The 22,179-nt window shown below is 51.2% G+C and overlaps 10 protein-coding genes across 10 annotated transcripts; 7 read left to right on the top strand and 3 right to left on the bottom strand.

Moving 5' to 3' along the window:
- Window positions 1-621: 621 nt before the first annotated feature.
- UREG_03942 (uncharacterized protein) lies at window positions 622-3,018 on the top strand (the record flags this gene model as incomplete). Its single annotated transcript, XM_002544379.1, has 10 exons — window positions 622-729; window positions 833-853; window positions 951-999; window positions 1,083-1,158; window positions 1,236-1,426; window positions 1,506-1,733; window positions 1,791-2,134; window positions 2,193-2,315; window positions 2,379-2,784; window positions 2,846-3,018. The coding sequence occupies 10 exons, from the start codon at window positions 622-624 to the stop codon at window positions 3,016-3,018; spliced, it is 1,719 nt and encodes a 572-aa protein (XP_002544425.1).
- Window positions 3,019-3,595: 577 nt separating this feature from the next.
- UREG_03941 (uncharacterized protein) lies at window positions 3,596-4,148 on the top strand (the record flags this gene model as incomplete). Its single annotated transcript, XM_002544378.1, has 2 exons — window positions 3,596-3,644; window positions 3,721-4,148. 2 exons carry the CDS (start codon window positions 3,596-3,598, stop codon window positions 4,146-4,148), a joined length of 477 nt encoding a protein of 158 aa, XP_002544424.1.
- Window positions 4,149-4,853: 705 nt separating this feature from the next.
- On the bottom strand, window positions 4,854-6,424 carry UREG_03940 (uncharacterized protein; the record flags this gene model as incomplete). Its single annotated transcript, XM_002544377.1, has 3 exons — window positions 4,854-5,949; window positions 6,009-6,165; window positions 6,247-6,424. The coding sequence occupies 3 exons, from the start codon at window positions 6,422-6,424 to the stop codon at window positions 4,854-4,856; spliced, it is 1,431 nt and encodes a 476-aa protein (XP_002544423.1).
- Window positions 6,425-7,923: 1,499 nt separating this feature from the next.
- UREG_03939 (uncharacterized protein) lies at window positions 7,924-11,551 on the top strand (the record flags this gene model as incomplete). Its single annotated transcript, XM_002544376.1, has 6 exons — window positions 7,924-8,079; window positions 8,424-8,528; window positions 8,558-8,742; window positions 8,890-8,983; window positions 9,323-11,409; window positions 11,464-11,551. 6 exons carry the CDS (start codon window positions 7,924-7,926, stop codon window positions 11,549-11,551), a joined length of 2,715 nt encoding a protein of 904 aa, XP_002544422.1.
- Window positions 11,552-11,754: 203 nt separating this feature from the next.
- Window positions 11,755-12,769, bottom strand: UREG_03938 (uncharacterized protein; the record flags this gene model as incomplete). Its single annotated transcript, XM_002544375.1, has 3 exons — window positions 11,755-12,390; window positions 12,413-12,437; window positions 12,579-12,769. The coding sequence occupies 3 exons, from the start codon at window positions 12,767-12,769 to the stop codon at window positions 11,755-11,757; spliced, it is 852 nt and encodes a 283-aa protein (XP_002544421.1).
- A 192-nt stretch (window positions 12,770-12,961) lies between these two features.
- Window positions 12,962-14,136, top strand: UREG_03937 (uncharacterized protein; the record flags this gene model as incomplete). The annotated part of the gene is made up of 3 exons (XM_002544374.1): window positions 12,962-13,839; window positions 13,895-13,979; window positions 14,038-14,136. The coding sequence occupies 3 exons, from the start codon at window positions 12,962-12,964 to the stop codon at window positions 14,134-14,136; spliced, it is 1,062 nt and encodes a 353-aa protein (XP_002544420.1).
- A 393-nt stretch (window positions 14,137-14,529) lies between these two features.
- UREG_03936 (uncharacterized protein) lies at window positions 14,530-15,594 on the bottom strand (the record flags this gene model as incomplete). Its single annotated transcript, XM_002544373.1, has 1 exon — window positions 14,530-15,594. The coding sequence occupies one exon, from the start codon at window positions 15,592-15,594 to the stop codon at window positions 14,530-14,532; it is 1,065 nt and encodes a 354-aa protein (XP_002544419.1).
- A 796-nt stretch (window positions 15,595-16,390) lies between these two features.
- UREG_03935 (uncharacterized protein) lies at window positions 16,391-18,212 on the top strand (the record flags this gene model as incomplete). The annotated part of the gene is made up of 3 exons (XM_002544372.1): window positions 16,391-17,378; window positions 17,454-17,818; window positions 17,898-18,212. The coding sequence occupies 3 exons, from the start codon at window positions 16,391-16,393 to the stop codon at window positions 18,210-18,212; spliced, it is 1,668 nt and encodes a 555-aa protein (XP_002544418.1).
- A 769-nt stretch (window positions 18,213-18,981) lies between these two features.
- On the top strand, window positions 18,982-19,212 carry UREG_03934 (uncharacterized protein; the record flags this gene model as incomplete). The annotated part of the gene is made up of 1 exon (XM_002544371.1): window positions 18,982-19,212. One exon carries the CDS (start codon window positions 18,982-18,984, stop codon window positions 19,210-19,212), a length of 231 nt encoding a protein of 76 aa, XP_002544417.1.
- A 1,184-nt stretch (window positions 19,213-20,396) lies between these two features.
- Window positions 20,397-21,496, top strand: UREG_03933 (nitrogen metabolic regulation protein; the record flags this gene model as incomplete). Its single annotated transcript, XM_002544370.1, has 2 exons — window positions 20,397-21,040; window positions 21,106-21,496. 2 exons carry the CDS (start codon window positions 20,397-20,399, stop codon window positions 21,494-21,496), a joined length of 1,035 nt encoding a protein of 344 aa, XP_002544416.1.
- Window positions 21,497-22,179: the final 683 nt, after the last annotated feature.

The raw sequence follows: 22,179 nt of genomic DNA, 5'->3' as shown, positions 1-22,179 counted from the left end.
TGCTACCTCGACAGCAACTAGCACCCTGGATGCATATGACACAGAATATTTTCAGTCAAGCCGCAGCACTTTGTTTGGAATCACAGATGCAATGTCGTTGAAAATCGGCACTCGGGTCTTGATCTATGTAGCTCCCGAGCTCCCGGCCCGGTGAACGAAGCTGTTTGACGTCGCTATACGACAACTCCCTGTCTATAGTTGAGACCTCACTCCTGCCAACGACATGGCAGATCCACACGGTTAGATCAATCTTCGATCATCACGGGAACATTTCGACCAAGTGGTCGGGGTAGTCGGGGACAAGGGCTCATTCAACGCCGACTTTTCTCGTATCCCTTCCTGCATTTCTTTTTTTCTTTCGCTTTTAACGCAAATTGACTTTCGGATGGCATGCTTTGGTTTTTGACTTTTTTCTACGGAAACCCCTGTCGGTTCTACGCCCCCACGATGATTTCAAAGGCTATTATTTTGATAGCAATTTTCTTTTTTTTTTCGTCTTGAATCGTTATTCAACGGGAGATAAGAAGGGCCTGGCTGTGAGGCATACTTATTATGTATGCTTGATGGGATCCTACTCCTCCTTTTCTCAAGCTTCTATTCGCAAGACGTCCAACGGCTACGATGGCTCCCCGTGATGGAGAGATGATCTCCACCCCTCCCGTGGTGGAGGCAGATGTCGATGAAGTCGTTGCCGACCAGAGCGAAGTTGGCAGCGATGATGCTCTACTGGTATGTTTTGGAAGCTTCAGCGAGTAACTGTTTATTCGGTCTGGCGTGCTTTGAATGTTGAAGTTTTACCGGGCCGATAGCGAGAGCTAACCCATAACACTAGGAGTCACTGGGATATAAACCAGTATGTGACAACATGCTCTTCGGTTCTAGGGATGCCGCAGTGGAAACTCCTGCGTAGATGGAACAGTCAACCTGACCTTTCCGTCTGGCGTATCTAGGTTCTTCATCGAACATATTCCTTGCTAGAAAGCTTCTCAACGACCTTCTGTGAGTAAAAGAGTGTTCAGATCAACGTTGATTAGCCACCCATAATCAAATGGCAGCATTGACTGATTGATGCATATCAATAGCCGCCCTCTACTTTGTCGGAGGTGTACGGGTCACTTTCAGCACTGGAATCGCTGCAGGCGGTAACCTGGCATATTGGTTAGTTGATTGCTTACATTGTCGAATTCATCCGTTGCAACCCAGACAGGCGAATTGATAGATCTGTTTCTTTATAGGATAAACTACTTAATTACAGCAGTCTTCACATTTATCACCGCAGCAGTCATCGCAGAGATATGCTCTTCACTGCCGTCAGCTGGTTCAATTTACCTTTGGGCCGCCGAAGCTGGTGGGCCGAAATATGGTCGCCTGTTAGGTTTTGTCGTTGCATGGTGGAGTACAACCGCATGGACGACGTTCTGTGCAAGTAAGGATTCCTAACTTCGATGTGTCAAACAGTCGTTCGCCCCAAGAAGCGTCATTTGCTGATTTGGAGGACCGGCTAGGTAACACTCAATCGGCCGTCAACTATATGCTTGCTGTATGTTCAATCCCCCAGGAGATAAATCACCGCGACAAAGGCGGAAAGACAGGATTAACAAGTGTCCTACAGGAGTTCACCGTTTTTGACGTCGATTTTCCTAAGAATGTGGATAGTATCAAATTCCGAGCGGTGCAGTGGATTTGCACCGAAGTTCTGCTTGGGTTGGCCACGATAGTGAATTTCCTTCCTCGTACGTTGACATACCTTTCAAGGCCGTAAGGTCGAACTGACGATGGAACAACGGCAGCGAAATATTTCAGGTGGATTTTCTATCTTTCTTCGTCTTTTGTTCTGCTAGACTTCCTCTTAAACGTCATCTGGCTCCCCATCGGGGCTCATAACACGTGGGGCTTCCGCACTGCTCACGAAGCCTTTCTGGAGACATATAACGGCACCGGCGCCCCAGCAGGTTGGAACTGGTGTCTGTCCTTCCTCGCCACTGCGGGTATTCTCATCGGCTTTGATGCTTCCGGCCACATCGCCGAGGAGACCAAGAATGCGTCACTGACAGCTGCGAGGGGAATATTTTGGAGCACGGTAGTGAGCGGCCTTGGAGCTGGAGTGACGATTGTACTTTTCTTATTCTGTGCTGTAAGTTATAGCCTCCATGGGGAGTCCAAGACCAAAAGGTCAGAGCTAACAGGCACAGCCGGACCCTGAGACACTATTCTCGTTTGGATCACCACAGCCGTTCGTGCCTCTGTACGCAATCGTGCTCGGCAAACGAGCCCATCTGGTCATGAACGTGATATGCGTCATAGCTTATTGGTTTGTACGTTTCCCACGCCCTTTTTTCTCCTTTCGATACCGGCCTTTCTAACACATACGGGAAAAGAATACCACCATCGCCATCGTTGCAGCCTCCCGTCTCGTCTTCGCCGTCGCTCGTGACGGTGTCCTTCCATTTTCAGGCTGGGTTTCCCGAGTCTCGCCCAACGGACAACCGCACAACGCCATCCTTGTGGTGTGGGGTGTGGCTGCCGTCGTGACATGCACCATCCTCCCGTCCACCGTGGCGTTTACCTCCCTCGTCTCCGCCGCTGGGGTCCCCTCCGCTGCGGCATACGGTCTGATCTGCTTGGGTCGGGTGTTCCTCACACCAAAGAAATTTCCCAAGGCACGCTGGAGCCTGGGGCGGTTGAGTCGGCCATTTCAGATTATCGGCATCTTCTGGAACGCGTGGGTGGTGGCTGTTTTGTTTTCACCGTATCAGTTCCCTGTTACGGGGGAGAACCTAAACTGTGAGTCGCATATTCTTCGTTCTGCGGGTGAGTGTGTGCGAGTGCTAATAAATCATCGTAGATGCACCCATCATCTTGTCCGGGGTGACTATCCTGGCTCTGGTGTCGTATTGGATTATCCCGGAGGAGAAGTGGTTCCCGAATGCACGAATCACGAAATTCGTAGAACAGGAGCCGGCACCGGCCATGCAACAAACGCAAACATCCCCGGGTAAGTCGGGCAGTTTGAAATGAAAAAGTTGGATGCCTCTTTGGATTCGAGGTTTAGGACGTAAAAAGTGTAGACATTGCTTTGCTTGGGCACACAAGAGAGAAATAATAGAACCGCAATATCAAATTCTCATCGTTTTCCCCATTTTGCGTCTTCCCCAACTGCAAACGGCACTAGTTCTAAATAAGTTAGACTCGGCGCCATCCCGACCAACGTGCTGCTTATCTCATCAATTCTGAGCTTCTGATTGGCCATTTATTTCCGAACACCAAGCTAACCCCGACATCGGCGAATTTCCCCGCATGCAAGCACCAACCAACAGGCGCGGACGGTGTGGGGAAAGCAGGAGCTGGCAAAAAGAAGCACGAAAGATATTCCTCGGTTGGAGACGCGGAATGCTGGCGCGATCTTTATGAACGGATTTTGCCATCTGCATTGCTTTGCTACCAGCTGTGCGCATTTACCACTGGCATCCCCCTGGCCGTTGTGATACCCAATACAAGACACTGCGAGAACCCCGCTTTGTCCAAGAGAAGGATTGAAGTAACCCCTCCAGCCTGATTCCCAGCATCAATTGAACGGCACTCCCATTCATTCACAATGTCCACTTCAGGATCCCGTCTCGCAGGCAAAGTCGCCATTGTCACCGGTAAGCATTTTCTCAACGTCGTCCTACCCCAAAGCTCCTGACAAGCGTCAAACCAACTAACTGCCCTTTTAACTAGGTGGCGGCTCTGGCTTCGGCGCTGCCATCGCAGTCCGCTACGCCCAAGAAGGCGCCAAAGTCGTCATCGGCGACATCAACACCAAAGGCGCGGAGGCAGTCGCCTCCCAGAACCCGTCCGCAATCACATACCAGAAAATGGACGTAACCTCGCTCTCCGATTGGCAGTCCATCATCTCTTCCGCTGTCCAGACGCACGGCCACGTCGACATCCTCGTCAACAATGCTGGCACCACGTACCGCAACAAACCATCGGAAGAAGTCACGATTGAGGAATTCCAGCGTGTATTTGACGTCAACGTGAAGAGTATATTCTTGGCGTCGCAGACTTTTATTCCGAAATTGATCGATCAGGGTAAAGGTGGCTCGATAATCAATGTCTCTTCCACGGGAGCACAGAGACCTAGGCCTGGGATTAGTGTGGTATAACTCTTCAAAGGGAGCAGTGTCCAACGTAAGTTTTTGCTCCGCTTTCTGCCATCCCCTGGCAGCACGTACTGAGATCTTTGCATAGGCCACGAAAGGACTTGCTGCAGAATATGGCCGACATCAAATCCGTGTCAACAATGTTTGCCCTCTCCTTTCGGGCACGGGGCTTTTCGAAATGTTCGTCGGTGTCCCGGACACTCCTGAAAACAGAGAAAAATTCGTTTCGAATGTCCCCTTAGGCAGACTGACTGATCCAAACGATGTGGCCAACATGTGTTTGTATCTTGCTTCCGATGAAGCGGCCTTCATCAACGGCACTGATATGGTAGTTGATGGAGGAAAATGTATCTGATAATCTAGGCGAATCTAAGACAGTCTCCGTACCCTCTTGAAGGACGGAATAAAAGAAGTAATTCTCCTTTAAAAGAGCCTAGGTTTATCCTTGGATTTCCCCTTACCTTTAATCCCCTAGTACCAAGTCAATAAAAGGGATGTTATCCCTGTTAAATGAGGACAAGGATGGGCAGGATCTAAGAGAGAATAAGACGTAGCATGCATTTCTCATTTCTAGTTTAGATGACCTTAGCAATTCAGGGTATCAGATGAGGTAGCACGTGAACATTCAGCCCTAAACTGGGCACAATATCAGAAATCAAAAAAGAAACATATCTCCCCGAAAACTTATGCATCACTGTGACCTTAAGTCTAGTGATTCAAGGCATGTCCATGACGACGGAACCTTCCCTTCACACCACTTCTGTTTTCGTGACGCTTTGCCTGTGCAGTTGGACTTGGTAAGTCAACTGTTTTTGTGACTGTTGTCCGAATAATAACAATCTCATAGATTGTTGAGCCCTTTGTAGAATAGGATGTAGTGTAGGGCTGCTCCAGCTTGGGTTTTTCGGACACCATACCTGGAGTTTTAGGGGCTGGTGTCGTGGGAGGTGGAGGGGCTGTTGTTGTCTCTGGACGTGGCACAACTGGCTGGTCATCCTGGGGAAGTTTGACCTTAGGATCTGGGACAACTGGTTTGGGCATTGTTTCGGGAGCTGAAGGAGAAGAAATCGGACGCAATGCATAACCTGGTCCTCTGATGATAGGGACCTTACCAGGCAATCCTTCAGGGTTAAAGTCATAACGTTCACCCCCTAAAGCTTTGGGGTTTTCAATTGTGCACTTCCGTTGATCATCCTCAGACTGAAGTTGAAACAGAGGACAGTCCTCAACTCTGCCCGAAAGATTTGTACAGGTGTCGATGGCTCGCTGAAGCACATCATTTTCCCAGGCTTCAATGAAATCACCGTGGTATCCGTATCCTGTGGGGTCGCCATTCGAAAGCACAAATTCACCTGCTTGGCCTTTAAATGCCATGGTATCCCAGATGGTCTCATACATGAGAGTGACAAGACGCTTCTCAAACCCATTTGGGCAAGAACCGACGTCAACCAAATCCGGATAGGCAACGTGAGACATATGATCAGGAGAGTCGATGTCCTTGCCATTCCAGCAGGACGGGAAAACTAACTCCATACGAATCCCATCTTTGCACTTGGAGTCGATAAAGGCTCGATCAGGGAAATTGTGTCGCATCAATGACGGTTCAGGAGGATTGTCGTAGTTCAGGCAATTGAAACCGATGGCCTTTTGACCCAGAGAAAACTGCGTTTTGTCTTTTTCCGCCCAAACAGCCTTTGGTGGATCTGGGGTAGGCAGAGTAAAATTGCGCTGGTACGTATCACCAGCCAACATGCGAAAACCTCTGGGAAACGCTTGGACATTGTCGCCGCGAGGAAGGTAGTAGCTGAAAGTGCTATTAGAAAACTTGGAAAGCGACCCAGAAGATACTGTCAAAAGACTTACACTAGCATTCCTCCAACCTGCTTCACCAATTCAGCTTCTCCAGAAGGATTGATGAAATATAAGCTTGGAGTCCAATAGGCCGATTTGTCCTGGACGACTTCACAGGAGGTACATTCAGAGGCTAGCAAGTCATCGCTAGTGACTTCCATTGCAAAATCTAATAGAACATTAACAGGACAGCCAAGACGGTATAATGGATTAAAGGCATGCTGAGCAAACAGGGAATATCACCACTTACTGTTGGGGCCATGAATAGAGTGGGCATGCATTGACGGGATTCCAGGATCCACGATAGGATCGATTCTCGCCACGGTTAGAACTCCACGGCAAGGAAGTCTCCAAAAACCCATGACAGGAGCCATCAATGTAATAAGGCTAACTGCGATTGCAGCCAGATGGGAAGGATTGAACCGCATGTTGACCTAGGGTATCGAATTTCTCCCTTGGAAGAGGTAAGAAAACCCTAGTTCAAGAATAGATTGCTCGAGAGCAGAGACGTATAATGGGCTATAATCTTGTCTGGTTAGATGTTTTATCTGACTGGAGCCTCTATGGCAAGGTTGGGAGCGAAACAACGCAAAAGTTCAGAGCGAAGAGAGAAATGAACAAGGGAAAAGTGGAAAGATGCTGTAGTGAAGATTGCAAAGAAAAAAAAAAAGGGTTCAAAGTGATTTAGAGTAGTGAGAAATAAAAAATGAGGGAAGTGAATTTGGGAGCGAAAGTTCGCTTGGGATCGAAGCTGATATCAAAGTGACGGAAAAAGATGGGAGCGAATCAGCACCTTTTGCGGGGGGAGAACGGCAAAACAGAGAAGAACTTCAGAGCGAAGCCGTCACTTTATGAGTGAGATAGAGACAAACAGTGAACAGATAGGGGATTGCAAGTTGGAAATGAACATGTCCAGCTGGATATCAAAACAACAGAGAGCAACTGATATTTGCGAATTTGAACATACCTTGAGCAGAAACGCGGAATTCACTGTAGAATAGTAAAGCTGTAGTTTGGAACGAAGCAGAAGTTCAGACCGAATGACAGCAGTGATAGATATATGCTAAAGGAGAGGCGTCGATGGAGCAGGGTGCTGGCCAAAGACAGAGAGACCGACAGAACAGAGCGGACAGCGTGATGGGAACAGAGAGGACAGCAACGGCACAACAGAGAGCGAGAGATGATAGAGGTGAGGTGAGAGAGGATGAAGAGGAGGAGGAGGAGGAGGAACACAATGCCTCTCCCAGGTAACCAAATAGGCGAGCACGTGAGCAGCTTGCCCTTCACCGGATCTGGATGTCTTCAGCGCAGCAGCAGGCAATCTTGATATCACAGTTAAGAGGCAGAAATTGCAATTGTTGTGAAGATTTGTTTGTTGAACTGCGGTGTGGCTTCCCCACACACACACTGGCAGTGCAGCAAAGGCTCTGATATCCAGGGGTCAGGTAAGAAGAGAGTGTAGATATTGCAAGTCCAGCTTTGGATGAGCGGCCCAGTCCTGATGCTCACAGAATATAGGCCCAAAGAATGATCGGACAACCAGTGGCCGGGGGATCAAGGTGAGGAGCCCTGTGGGAGGTCGCAAAGCAGTCTGGAATCAAAAGGAGAGACAAAGCCAGCTTCACAACGAAGAAGGGAAAAAACGTCAAGGAGCGACAGCAACGGCAGAAGAGGAAGAAGACGAAGCAGACGAGAAGTCGACAGAAGAGGCGGGATGCCTCGTGCAAAGACGCTCGCTCATAAAGAGACTTTTTCCGCTGCGACCAGGGGCAGGAAGGCGTTGTTTGGCGCCGGCCTTTCTTTCTCCATCCTCGCGGGCCCTGCCGTCACGATGATCAGAGTCTCCGCGGGGGGGAGAGCCGGTTCTGTTTCTCTATAATCTTACACCAGGGGGGCAGGTTAACCGCTGAGGTTGGCCTCTTCCGGGATGGCCATCGCTGGTTGTTTGCCAACCATTTCCACCGACGGCCCTGTCGCCTGTGAAACACAGGTCAGCGATGTCCATCCATGGCCATGCGATTTCAACGTCTTGGGCGTCGTCTTGACGGTTTCATCGCTTTGGTGCTCGGCGCTTCTCGTGCTAGTGCGTTCAGATCTAGCATCGATGACCCTGGGCAATCAAAAAACACTGCCTCCCACTGGTCGTTCCAAGGGGCAGGCACCAAAAGCCATCCGTCAGTCCCGGCGCTGGGCATGGAAAACAGAACAAGAATCGCGCGTTGCCATTTGCAGTCTGCAGGCTTGGAGGATTGATGAGAGGAACATGTGGAGGCAGGCCCAATTGATTAGTTGTTGGCGCTGTTGATAATAGCAAAAAACACGGAGTGCAGCCAATATAAAAGTCTTTTTTGCTGATAACTAGTTAATGTCCCAAGCCCTGCCCTGGCTGATCATCAATGTTTCTAATTTCAACCCGAATTCTCCCAGGAAAGTGGACAGCCAACCGCTGAAAAGCCACCGCTGAGCACTGGTATCACAACTCTAGCAAGGGTCAATCGAAACAAATCTGTCGGAACCGAGATCACGGTGCAGGTAATTGACATGATGAGATGGCTACGCAGAGAGTGATATTTAACAAAAACAGTCAAGCCTACTCCCGGTCGTCCGAAAATTCTAACGTTTCCGATCCATTCCCTTCGTCCCGCGAACAGCAGCATTGCGTATTTGCGTCTCTGGGCAACTGGGCGACGGCGCAAGCCTCCAACCAGTCACGGACTCATGGCTGCTCCGCGAAACTCTCTTCTCTGTAAGGCTGTGGCCAGCCTCCGTCGATGCTGCAGTCTCGCCTATCATCCAAAGCAGAGGATTGCCTGACGGACACCACCAGATCTCCGCGATGATTCCTGTTTCCCTGCCGTTCAGCTTGTTTGCTGGCTGAACTGATGCCCAATAGGTCAATCGACGACGATGACGGGATGGCCTCCCAATGGGATACGCTGAGCTACGCCTCGACGTCGTCACAAGCAACAGAGTTGAACACAATCTTGGTAGAAAACACGCACAGGTTGCGAGAGGCGACAAGGCTGCCGCTCTGCAGCTGAATGCCAGGCTCACAAGGTTGGTCGAGACTCGCTTCTCCTCCCAGTGATGCGTTTGCTATTCCTCGCCTGGGCACATCTCCACGAAGCCTTTGGACGGCGGCCCCTCCTTTTGACGGCCGTTCGTTCTCCCATCTGGAAAGCCCAGCTAATCTTGTTCGCTTCGGCTGCTCCTCAAGCTGCGCTTTAAAAAGCCGCTCTTCGCCTGCCGTGGGCTTCCCTCTTCATCATCTTTCACCCCGTCTTTGTGGCTCCACCATAGTTCGCTACTTCTAGCTTCACTTGCAGTTGATATCAATTGATACACCCGCAACCATGGCCATCATTTCCATCAACGGGAATGAGCTTAACCCCGAAGATCAAGCCCCTGTTTTGAGGGCCCTCCACTTGGAGTCGGAAGACGCATCCAAATCCGATTACATCCTGGTCCAAACCACCGCACCTCTCTCCGATGAGCAAGAGAATCAACTTGAGCAACTTGGTGTCGTGATCCATGAATATGTGTCACAAAACACCTACTTGTGTGGTTACAAGGACAGTGACCTGGCGCAAATCCGAGCGCTGGATTTTGTTGCGTGGGCAAACGTCTACTTGGATACCTTTGTGATCCAGCCTACCTTGAAATCTGCTACGCCCACAGCCCAATCCATGTCGATTTTTCCGACGGTGCGCCCAACCAGCAAGGTCCGAGAAGTTGATGTCATCTTCCACCATGATGTCGATACCCAGTCCGAGTCTCTGAAAACTGCTATCGCGACTGCCGCCCGCGTGGATCCCGATGGCCTTGATATCAGCTCTTCTAAAGTTCGACTTGCGGTCCAGGAACAATACCTCGAGGATCTGGCTGCTCTTGACCACGTGCGGCTCATCCAGAGGGCCTATCCGGCAAAATTGTTCAATAACATAGCCGTGAAGCTCATAGACGGTGAGGTTGAACTCAACGGGACCGCCTATGAAGGTGAAGGCCAGGTAGTCGCCGTTGGAGATACCGGATTAGATAAAGGGAGCATGCAAGATGTGCACCACGCCTTCAAGGGACGCGTCAAGAAGCTATACCCTCTTGGAAGGGCATCGTTGGGTAAAGCGGATGACCCAGACGGCCACGGCACACACGTGTGTGGATCAGTCCTTGGGGATGGGGAGTCTCAAACAATGGGAGGACGAATTCGGGGTGTTGCTGTCAAGTCTTCTCTCGTCGTGCAGTCACTTCTCGACAGCCGTGGAGGGTTGGGCGGCATTCCAGACGACCTAACCAACCTCTTCCTTCAGCCATACAAGGAGGACGATGCAAAGATCCACACCAACTCTTGGGGATCAAACTCATCCGGGCAATTACCGTACGATGCGAGCAGCTCGGAAATAGACAAGTTTGTTTGGGAACACCCTGACGCGGTGATCCTATTTGCTGCCGGAAATGACGGTGCAGACGTCAATCGTGACGGGGTCATCGATGAAAAGCAGATTGGCTCCCAGGCAGCGGCCAAAAATTGCATCACCGTCGGTGCGAGTGAGAATAATCGCCCGAACCTCCCCGTCAAATACGGTAGACGATGGCCAGCACCTCCTTTCGGCACTGACTTGATGGCCAATAATCCCGAGGGCATGGCTGCATTTAGTAGTCGAGGTCCCACAAAGGAGGGCCGGATCAAGCCTGATGTCGTTGCACCAGGAACAGGCATTCTCTCCGCTCGCTCCCGGAACCTTTTGAACCCGAGTGAGCCATATGGACGCAGCGACGACCCGAATTACTGGTTCCTCGCTGGCACCAGCATGGCCACACCTCTCGTAGCCGGTGCCGTCGCGGTCTTGCGCGAAAGCGTGATAAAGAACGGGACATCAAATCCAAGTGCCGCGCTCATCAAAGCTTTGCTTATCAATGGCACTGTCAAACTCGCGGGCCAATACGTCCCGTCCGAAGCTGGCCCATCGCCTAATCCCAGTTCTGGATTTGGTCTCGTGAACGTCAAAAATTCAATCATCCTAAAGGACGACAAATACGCAAAGTACTATGAAAAATCCATCAATAGGCGACAAGGGCTCGACGAAGATGACTCCATTACCGTCGATATCCCTGAGGCAGGGGCCGAAGCATCAACAGGCGTCAAAAACATGCTGAAAGTGACCCTTGTGTGGTCCGATCCACCTGGTGAGACCTTGCAGAACGATTTGGACCTCATCGTCGTTGCATCGAATGGCAAAGAGCGCCATGGAAACATGGGTGAGAAGCCGGGATTTGATAGGGCAAACAACGTCGAGCAGGTTGTTTGGACAAATATTCCGGCTGGCAAGGTGGAAATCCGCGTTCGGGCCCATCGTCTTGCCACGAAGACTCGCGCCCAGCCTTATGCGCTTGTTTGGAGCTTCAACAGGTTCAAGTAAGTGTTTTGCTGCCCTTTCTAGTAGGGTCTCTCTATGACCTTTGAAGCCAGTTCATTTGTACGAGAAAATATGAAAAACGCAAAAAGGAAGGGTCAGATAGGATCCGGTCTCCTACGTATTGTTTATGTTTATGAGTAGTATGAGCTTCACAATAATAAACTAGTAATCTTGTTGATGTACCGCATTGTAGAAGATTTATTTTCTAGTAGAAAACCTGGGACCAAATTAATCGGAGTACGGAATACATACTCCAAATATGCGGCTTATGATAAAAATAGCAACTCCTGCACCGTTATATTCTTCCAGGATACGAAAGACAAAAATATCCAAGCCGTAAAATCCTAATAATACCTCCCAATCGTGATAGGGAATTCCTTACCATCTGGGAATTCCAACAGAACCGCCTCCCTCGCCAACTCGGCTTGTTCTTCATCAGTCACAACCCCCTCATCGAGCAGGAACGGAATCTGATCCCGCACCCAGAACCGACACCCACGCCCGTGATCATCAAACTCATACCGATGCCGATGCTGGGTAACAGTCAACAGGTGCACCAGCTCCTGGACGGTGGGCAGATCAGGCTTCCGGCGCACAGTCAACGGGACGCGCTTTGTAAATGTGCCAAACGGCGATAGGGAGTGGGGGTTGGTGGAGAGGATGAGGAACGCTTTTGAGCCGCCGGGGAGAACGGTGGAGGGGATAGAGTACGAGGGCGAGACGTCGAGTTGGATGATTTGGTCGTCTGTTGCTGCCGTCGTGGCGGTTTCAGACGGGGCGTCTGGTGGGATGGTGTGCAGGTAAAAGGCCCAGTGGTTGCCGCCGTCGGGCAGTCTTTCATGGGCTACGACTTCGATTGAGGTTATTTTTCGGGGGAGGAGGGAGGCTTTTGCGCTGGGGGGGATGTATTTGATCAGGTCGTCTGCTGGCGGCTCCATGGTTGTGAGGTTTGTGGGTAGGAGGGTCAGAATCGAATGGAGCTATTGCATGCAGTATCAGGACCTGGAAGTTAGTTTCGTCATTCAACCTGGATTGACCGGTTGTCGCTCAGCTCTATGGAGTAGACTCTTGAAAATGAAGGCCTGATTGATTCCCTGATGGATGTCAAGCCATCCGCTTCGATTCAATGCTGCTGGACATGGATGGCTGACTCAGCATCAAGACTCACGGCTCCTTTGGATCAGAAACCACGAACACCTTCGCCAGTTCAGACGGAGCCCTCTGCACGAGAAGCCAGGCTTTCGCTGGCTTTCTATCGCCAAAAATGCAGCGATTCAGCCTGTCGAGCTTTCGCAGTGACGGTGGCGGGGAGCTGCTGTGGGCCTCCGCGGCTCGGCATCCAAACCAACGCCCCGGCATTGCGCCCTTTGATGGACTCGCGCCGGGATGCTGGCTCGGGTCCGGGGAGGCCTGGTCTGTGGTGCATTGACAGATTTTCGAGATCTTTGTTGATATCACCACTCGTTACCCTCTGCAGAAATCCGATCGCAGCTCATGCGCGGTTTGCGTTTTCACAGCCTCGCCCATACCCTGAAGCCCCCGCGAAGAATCATGTCAACCGCCAGCGCTGTCGAGAAGCCGACGCTGCTCGTTGTCGGCGCACCGATTCGCGAGCCCAACCGTGGAAAGTGGGCTAAATTCTGTCAAAACTTCAACATCCTAACGTATACCCGTACCACGAAGGAAGACCTACTCAACTCCTTGAAGCCTGGCGGCAAGTACTCGCAGATAGACGGGATCATTCGCCCCAGCAATACGCACAATAACCTCCCACGGTTCAATAAGGAATTCATTTCTCACCTGCCCCCTTCGTTGAAAATCATCTCGTCTGTGAACCACGGGTATGACAGAGAAGACACAGAAGAGCTGGGCCGACGGGGAATATGGTATTGTAACGGTGCTGGGGGCGCCAACGACTCAACTGCGGACACGGCGCTGTTTCTCATCATAGCTGCATTCCGAAATACCACATTCTGCGAGCATACCCTGCGAACAAGACGGAGTGGAGACTATTTTACCATAGAGAAAGAGGTCGCTGAGACTTCGCACAACCCGCGCGATAAGATCCTTGGGATTGTGGGGATGGGACAGGTCGGGGTGGCCACTGCAGTGCGGGCAAAGGCACTAGGCATGAAGATACATTACTTTACCCGGACGCGCAAGCCTGCAGAGGTTGAACAGGAGGCTGGAGGTGCAGTATACCATTCGACACTAGAGTCTATGCTGAGAATTGCCGATTGCGTGCTCCTTGCATGCCCTCACTCTCCGGAAACGCACCACCTGCTTAACAAGAATATTTTTAAACTAATGAAAAAGGGAGTAAGAGTCGTCAATGTTGCTCGAGGCAAATGCATTGATGAGGAAGCGTTGGTTGATGCTATTGACGACGGCATCGTGGCTGGCGTGGGCCTGGATGTTTACCATGACGAGTGCGTGAGTCCCGGCTTTATCCAAACAGCTACCTTGTTAACACAGTCCCTGTAGGCCCACCATTAATCCGAGATTGCTGGACAATTGGAAGACCACCTTGCTGCCGCACATTGGCGGCGCGTGTATCGACACTCAGATTGTATGTGTTTCGTCCTCATGTCGCCTTGCTCTCCAGTTTGACTGACTAGAAGAGATAGAATTTTGAGAGAATCGCAATGGAGAACATCGAGGCGTTTTTCCTGGGAGATGGAAAGCCATTGACGCCTGTCAATAATGTTACTGGCCCACGTCTTTAGGCTCGCGACCTTTTGGGTGCGGCATCATTGGAGACTTTATGATACACCAATGCGATATACACATTCAATCTGGATAGCATGACCTGATAGATTGTATATACTTCCTAACGGAGAATTCATAAAACAAAGAGTTGCAAATTGAATTCCATTCTGTGTGACTTGTCGCCTTGTACCCCCAAAGCTCCATAAGCAAAGTGAAAACCAACATTGAAATAGCAAGAATCACACCCAACTCTCCAGTATTCAGAAAATAGCCACCTAAACCCCTCAATTTTTTAGAAATTTCCCGATCATTTTCAAAAAAAGTCAATAACTGTAGACAACTCTCCTGACCCTCCTTGCAAGATGCTCTCTGGCTATGCAACGTGAAAAAAGTTTTCCAGTCCAGCCGCTTCAGGAGCCAAAGCCCCATGGTCTCTCTGGCCACTGGAACGACTGAGCCGCAGCATCCAAGTTCTCGAGCGCACGATCGGTTTGATAGTACCACTGGCTCCTGGGCTGATGATCGGTGGTGCGCAAGTATTTCACGGTTACAATGGACTTGCGTGAAATAGTATCGATCAACGTCCCGCACCATCTGCAAGTAGTTTTAAACTCGTATCGCGGGCCCCAGCTATCCAAAAGATGGGCTGCAACGCTGCGGTGTGGGCAGCAGTAACCTGGCACGTCTGGGCGAGCGAGCGGATCGAAAGTAATGTTGGCATTTGGTTCGAAGGAATATACGGATCGTATCATCAAGCCGTTAGTGCCGCACACGACAGCCAGAAGGTCGATTTGGAGCGTTCCTGATCCACTGGTATGTTGGCAGCTATGCCAGTTGCGCCAGTAAAAGGACTCATTGCCGAATTCGAAAATTATGGGATCGCGCTGCCTGGCTAATCTCCGGATTGTCGCTTCCAGCTTCATCCCGCCGCGAAAGGTCAGTTGGACACAAGGGCAGAGATAGACAACGCCGGCCCCTGGCCCGAGTACGCATGTGCGCTCCTCTGCGACTGTCTGGAGGTCGTTTGTTGAAAATTCTCGGATCGGATGCAGTTTGAGACAGGCGGAGCAGCACTGGAAGCGGGAGTCTTCGAGTCGACGCAGCAGCTGCCAATATCCGGACGTGAAAGGGAGCATACGTTCCATCGGGAAGACGACGGGGCTTATCTTCACGGGGAACTTGAACTCGGGGGAGTGTCGGGTGTCGCCAAAAGCAACAAAGGCACTTTTGCAACTCAAGGCGAAGACCATCTTGTCCTCGGTGGAAAGAAAGTCACCAACACGGAGGACAACGTCGAGCGGCATGTCGAAGAGCGTTAACGGAGGATGGTTTGATGGCTTGCGGGACACCTTTCGAGAGCGTAGTATAGTTGCCACAATGAGCGCAACAAGAGTGACCGATAGGAGTAGCACTGCCCATTTCTCTGCAACAAATGAGGCTGCCCAGCTGGCTGGACGCGCAATATCAGAATCCATAGGAAAAGGTCAGTTGAAGAAAGATTTCAACCAGGAAGAGTCACTGGAAACCCAGATAAACAAGAGGAATAAATATCAGCTTGATTCAATCTATTTCCAGTCTGCTATGGGCAATAGATCGATCATCAACCTCGCTGTCAAGGGTATTCGACTGGCGAGCAGGCCAATGTGCAAAGAATGACTGGTGAGAAGGCATCTCGCCTTGTTTACTGTTGTGAACAGCCATGGGGAACAGAATCTTCTTCTCTCGGCGATGCTTAGTCGTGATCCGGAGGGAAACAAAATCTCCCAGCAGTGTGCTGGAGAGTTGAAGGCCATGTTGTTCGGTGATAGTTACATGCTTGCTGGAGGTGCATCTGGCAACCGATGGGTATTCCCGGCAAAAAGCACAAACCAAAAAAGTTTTTCTGTAGCGTGACATCAAGGAAAGCCACCGAGGACCAGAAGAAGATAAATAAATTGACAACCTGCTCTTTGCTTCTCTCTCTCTCTCAGACACGACCAGCTTTGATTTACCCCAGCATTGGTCTGGTTCAGGCTACCATTTGTTGCAGTCGGCATCTAAAATACGCTGGATATAGATCCTGGTTCTTGGTAAACGCTCGCTAGTCTAGACCAAGTGCTCCGGTTATATTCGTCCAGGCATCATCCTGGAGGGCTTGACGACCAAGTTGTTACCTGATTTCTGCTGCTTTCAGACGGCCACAGAGGCTACCATACAAGTCTCTGCTCGGCGATACTCGTCCAGTATAAAAAAAATATATACCATATGCCCCACGACGTCCTGGGCACCACAATGGGCTCACTGGGAACCATGGCGATCGAGCAAGACCATGATCAACTACGGGCCCATGGCCTCTACCCGGAATCTCGCATTCTCATCATCATGACAGGAGGGACGATCTGCATGCGCCGTTCCACGGCCGGCTTCGTCCCAGCCCGAGGGTTCCTGGAAGCTGCCCTGCGACCCTCTCCAACGTTCAATGACGGTTCGGCGCCTGGCCCGGTCGACGTGGCCATCAACGCGGCAGGGGACCGGAAGAGCTATCCCACACTGCGTACGCCGCTGAGTGCGTATGAGGCGCGGGTGCGGTACGCTGTGTATGAGTTTGAGGAGCTGCTTGATAGCAGCTCGATTGACGCAAAGGGATGGGCACAGATTGCACGGACGATCTATTGGAACTACACGCTGTTCGACGGATTTGTTGTTTTGCATGGAACGGACAGTCTAGCATATACATCCTCGGCGCTGAGCTTCATGTTCAGCAACTTGGGCAAGCCGGTCATCCTAACGGGCTCCCAGGCACCCATGCTGGAACTTCAGAACGACGCCACAGATAACCTGCTCGGCTCATTGGTTATCGCTGGTCACTTCATGATTCCGGAGGTGTGCTTGTATTTCAATTATAATCTATTTCGGGGGAATAGAGCTACCAAAGTCGCCGCGAGCGATTTCGCGGCGTTTGCGTCGCCGAACTGTTCTCCTCTGGCTATCACCTCGTCGATGCGCACACACGTGAAGTGGGATCTGGTGCATAAGCCTACGACTATCAAGCATTTCAGCATTCAAACGAATCTGGATACCACTCACGTGGCCTGTCTGCGGATATTCCCTGGTATCAAGCCGGAGATGGTCGATGCCGTGCTTCGATTGCCCGGGTTGCGGGGGCTAGTTCTCGAAACCTTTGGCGCTGGGAATGCACCTGGAGGTCAGGACAATGCCATGACAAAGGTGCTTGCTGATGCTATTAACCGGGGAATTGTTATTGTCAACGTGACGCAGTGTAAGTTGCAGTTACCCTTGTCTCAGGAAGATTTATCCTCTCAGGACCTCGAACAATATTGACGTGTCTGTGTAGGTTTATCCGGGAGCGTGAGCCCGGTATATGCGCCAGGCATGACTTTATCACGGGCCGGTGTGGTCGCAGGGTTGGATATGACCACAGAAGCAGCGCTCACGAAGCTGGCGTTTTTACTGGGGGTACCCGATGCAACACCGCAGTCCGTGGCTCGAGACATGGCAATTTCCGTGGTGGGTGAGCTTACGGAACACTCACATCCCGTATTCAGGCATCCCGATGGCGCGTTGCCCGACCGGATTAAGAACCTGGCTGCACTCGGCTACGCAATCGCCCACGGAAACTTGGAAAAAGTAAAAGACATCATGCGAGTCGAGCAGGATTGGATACTCAACGACGCGGATTATTCCGGAAACACCCCGTTGGTAAGTCCTCTTTCCCAGCATCTGCTCTCATCCGACAGCTTTTTTTCAGCGGCATTGACCAAAAGTACGCGAGCAACAGCACCTGGCGGCGACTTCACCCAATCTCGGTATCCTGCGATACTTTCTCCTCCACGGCGGCTCTGTCCATCTCCGCAACCACGCAGGGCGTACGCCACTATTCCTGGCCGCCAACGCTGGGCTCGTCGACCACGTTTCCTTGCTGCGGCAGTCGGGCGCACACCTGAACGAGGACGAGCGGGGGGTAGCGGAAATGCATGCGCGTCGACGACCAGAGGCGTGGGCGCTCGCGGGAGTGAGCACACAGGCGGCGGCGAATCAGTTAAATAAACCGTCCGATTCGGAGCAGGAGAGACGGGCGAATGGGAAATCGTGATTTAAACGGCAGGGAAGGGTTAGATTTTGTCTTTTTCTTGAGTGAAAGGGGGGCTAGCAAGGCATGGCATGGCATATATTGGGATAAAGAAAAGTTATCAAATTCATTCCACGGCTTGGAGGTAGACTATGTAACTCTTGGATGGTCAGTTCATGATTAGATCTGTTCTTATTTGGCGATGATCGAGCCAGAGCCCTTGAGATGATATAAAAATATGAACCTGTCAAAAGGATTCAGCCGCAGGGTAACCAGCCAAAAGTAATTCGGCTAATCAAGCTGAATGGTTGAGAGCCCGTAACCCTGTACAAGTCTTGCTCACCAGGGGTTTCGCGTGGGCTGGTCTGTTTCTCAGCTGCAGATCTGGCCTCCAGAGCAAAAAGCCCAGAGTTACTGGTATTAACTACCTGGGTTGACCTACCCTCACTACAAAGACCTATACTTATAGCCTACTATTCTAGCCTGTGACCCTATGAAGCAGTCTTGCCTCAATCGTATATACCCCCAACAGGCTACTATGTACTCCTCAGACCAGCGGAGTAACGTTTGGCCGGTTGGTGATGGCAATTAGTCAGCACGGAGAAATATTAAACCCGGGCGACACGTGCCTGGCCCAGCAATCAGGAAAGAACCACCGTGGATTACCCGATTCGTCGAGGTGCATGCGAGAATGCGGAAGGAGGGGAGAGAGCCTGGCCGGGGAAGGTGCAGCTGGCGGTGGTTACATAAGATACAGAGTGCAAGGAGACCATGGAGTATGGGATTACAAGATATGACCAAGGGATATCTGGGGCATCAGAGTGCTGCGATCTGGGGTCCTGGGGAGCAGCAGCTTGGGTCACGTTCTCGTAAGCGCGGTCAGAATCTGGAGGTCACCTGGTCCTGGTTCCGTTCCGCTGTCGCTGAAGGATTTGTCGTGGGATGGTCTGGACCCAAGCCCATTTTCGCAGATTGGTGTCTAAAAATAAAGAACTGTTGGGAGAATAAGCCCAAGTCCAGATAGCAATCAGGGCGCCGGAAAAGCAAGACCTGGCGCGTGGATGAGTGCAGTGCAGCTGTAACTAATTATCTCCCCAACGCGCACTTCTGCTTGGGGCGGTTTCTGAGATCAAGTAGCTACCTTTGCGAGCCCGCGCTTGTTGGGCGGAATTGACTTTTGCAGATAACCGGCCTTTATCGTGGCGTGGTGATTGGCTGGCGGGAGTCGGCAGGCCTGCCCTGGGGGGTGCGAGGCCCAGAGCAGCGCCAACTTGTAGGGACTCGATAGGCTGCAGCTGCCGAGCCTTTAAGCACCAGCGACCCGCGAGGCCCCCTTGGCGCCCCTGGTCAACGGGCCCCCTCTCGGGCCCCCCGGGCTGCCTTCTCGCTATCAAGCTTTGCTGACCGACCATCCCTTACAACCACGATTTGCCCCTATCTGGTGCCAATAATAATGAGCTGGGCATCGCAGCCCGCTATATCTAGGCCCTGGTCTGCTTTCGCTTCCTGTCTGGAAATACGATTGGAACTGGAATCAACGAGCAGCACAGAGTCAAGCGCATCGAGGGCATAAATTTTCCCTCTGCTCAACCCCGCTTTACTCGCTAGGTCCATCGTCGAATCCACCCCCTCCAGCTAAGCTCGATTCTTGAGTGATTCTTCCTCTTAGCCCACAACTACTACCTGACTCTCGATCAGTCGGAGTTCATAAGGTCCTCAAAGTTTCACCGCTAGTTAATCCGTCCTGCTCTGCCATCCGCATTCGCAATCGCGACCTATGCGTTGAATCGCCCGCACCTTACGCCGCTTCAACAGCTTGGGCTGTTGCCGTATCTTCATCCCTGCACCGTCGAACTCCTGCTCAACTCCGCCGTTTTGTCGTCTTCTACCGAACAGCTGGGTTGAATACCCGAACAACCTGAAAAGAAGGATCAACTCCGAATTGCTGTGAATGAGCCCTCCGCGATTGGAACGCGCAGCCGCGGGCATTGATTTCTTGTGATCTTCAGGTAATCCAAGCTATATCGGCTGTGCTTCTGTTCACTCCGCTGACTTATTCCAATTCTCTCCAGCTTTTTTGTCGCACATTCGAGGGCTCAGCTAGCTAGTTAGCTGAGCTACCCCCCCGCCACGGCTTCCTACAGCGGTCCCGTCGAATTTCGCATCCCTCCTTTCGGCCCAAACTGCCATCCCGATAGCGAAATCCGAATGACACAAACGAAAACAATTGCCGTTGTTAATGCTGCCGGCCGTCAAGCAGCGTCGCTCATCCGCGTTGCTTCCGCCGTCGGGTACCACGTGCGAGCACAGATACATTCGCTGGAGGGTGTGATCCCGCAGGAGCTCAAGGGTCTCTCCAATGTGACTCTTCTCAAAGGACCTCTGTTAAACAATGACGCCCTGTTAAATTCGTTGTTTGAGGGTGCACAGCTCGCCTTTATCAACACCATTTCACAATCCGGCGATGAGGTAGCTATAGGGCGCGCTCTGGCTGACGCTGCGAAGCGGGCAGGAACAATTCAGCACTATGTATACAGTAGCATGCCTGATCATTCCATCTACAACCCGCGCTGGCTCAGCTTGCCGTTGTGGAGCTGCAAGTTCGCTGTGGAAAACTATGTGCGCCAACTAGGCCTCCCTGCTACATTTGTGTATGCTGGTATCTACAACAACAACTTCACCAGCCTTCCATACCCGCTGTTCTGCATGGAATTGACTGCCGACGGTGGGTTTGAATGGCACGCTCCCTTCCATCCCGATATTCCGCTCCCGTGGCTGGACGCAGAACATGACGTTGGCCCCACGATTCTACAAATCTTCAAGGATGGGCCAAAGAGATGGAATGGGCATCGGTAGGGACTCGCAATTCTGTTCTTATACTGTGCTATTTACCCGCCTAACTATTCGATCCACTTAGAATTGCCATGTCGTTTGAAACTTTGACCCCCAGGCAGGTTTGCGCTGCCTTTTCCCGGGCCCTTGACCGCCCCTGCAGATACGTCCACGTCCCTAGAATTGACATCAGGGCCCCCATTCCGGCCGGATACCGTGCGCAACTTGAAGGGATTGAGATCTTATTCGGACAGATGCGCGCCCCTTTCTTCCCAAACCCGGAATTCAACCATCCGACCACCGGTCCACGTGCCGGTAAACCCATCATCCCAGAGCCGGATCAAAATGGCGTGGTTGCCTTGCCGCTTGTGGACGAAGCCAGGACGCTCTGGGAAGGGTGGAGGAGCATGGAGGAATATGCTAGAGAAGTGTTTCCGGTGGAAGAAGAGGCAAATGGTTTAGATTGGATGTTGTGAGGTGGTGGACGCCGCAATCGAGCAACCAGCCTGGACATGGGGCCCATTTACTATAATATCTAAAACAATTACGACACGGCCATATTTATGATTCTATCCTGATATCTCGAAGGATAAAAAAAAGACAGGGCGGCTGGAACGTGTGTTTGCAAGGGGTCATCCAGCTGTAATAGCATTCGAAAAGGTCCCTGTAAAATTAAAAAAAGTTCTTTTTAGTCCTCTGTATTCACCTGCAATAAATGTTTGCAGTTGTAGCCCGCTGTTCACAGGATTCCTTAATTTCTTACCATTTTTCGAATAACCATGTGAGTCCGTGCCTCGCTGCCCAGATTTCACTCACACGACCTTCAATGCCGGTCCGTGATGATCATCCAGTCAGTCCCTTGCTCACTAACCCATGTTCTTACAATGCCACATCGTTATCGAAAATGGGTAGTCTCCCTGGCTTATCAGTCATTTCTGGGGAGCCGATCAGTGTTTTAGCTAGTTAACTACCTGGTTAGTTAACTAGTTATTCAAGACAAGCAATAGAGAACCACGTCAAGTGATCAACTAGTTGACTAGACCATAGCGTCGCTTCTTCGCCTCCAGACAAGAAGGGAGGAGGTGAGAAATGAAAAAGAAAGGGTAGAAAGAAATCGAAGATGATAAAACCGACTCTTCTTTCAACAGTACCTCCCCCT

The sequence above is a fragment of the Uncinocarpus reesii genome, genomic scaffold (genome assembly GCF_000003515.1).
Source record: "Uncinocarpus reesii 1704 scaffold_2 genomic scaffold, whole genome shotgun sequence".
Taxonomy (NCBI): Eukaryota; Fungi; Ascomycota; class Eurotiomycetes; order Onygenales; family Onygenaceae; genus Uncinocarpus; species Uncinocarpus reesii.
The sequence above is the reverse complement of the archived record's forward strand: the minus strand, read 5'-3'. Positions and strand labels throughout refer to the sequence as shown.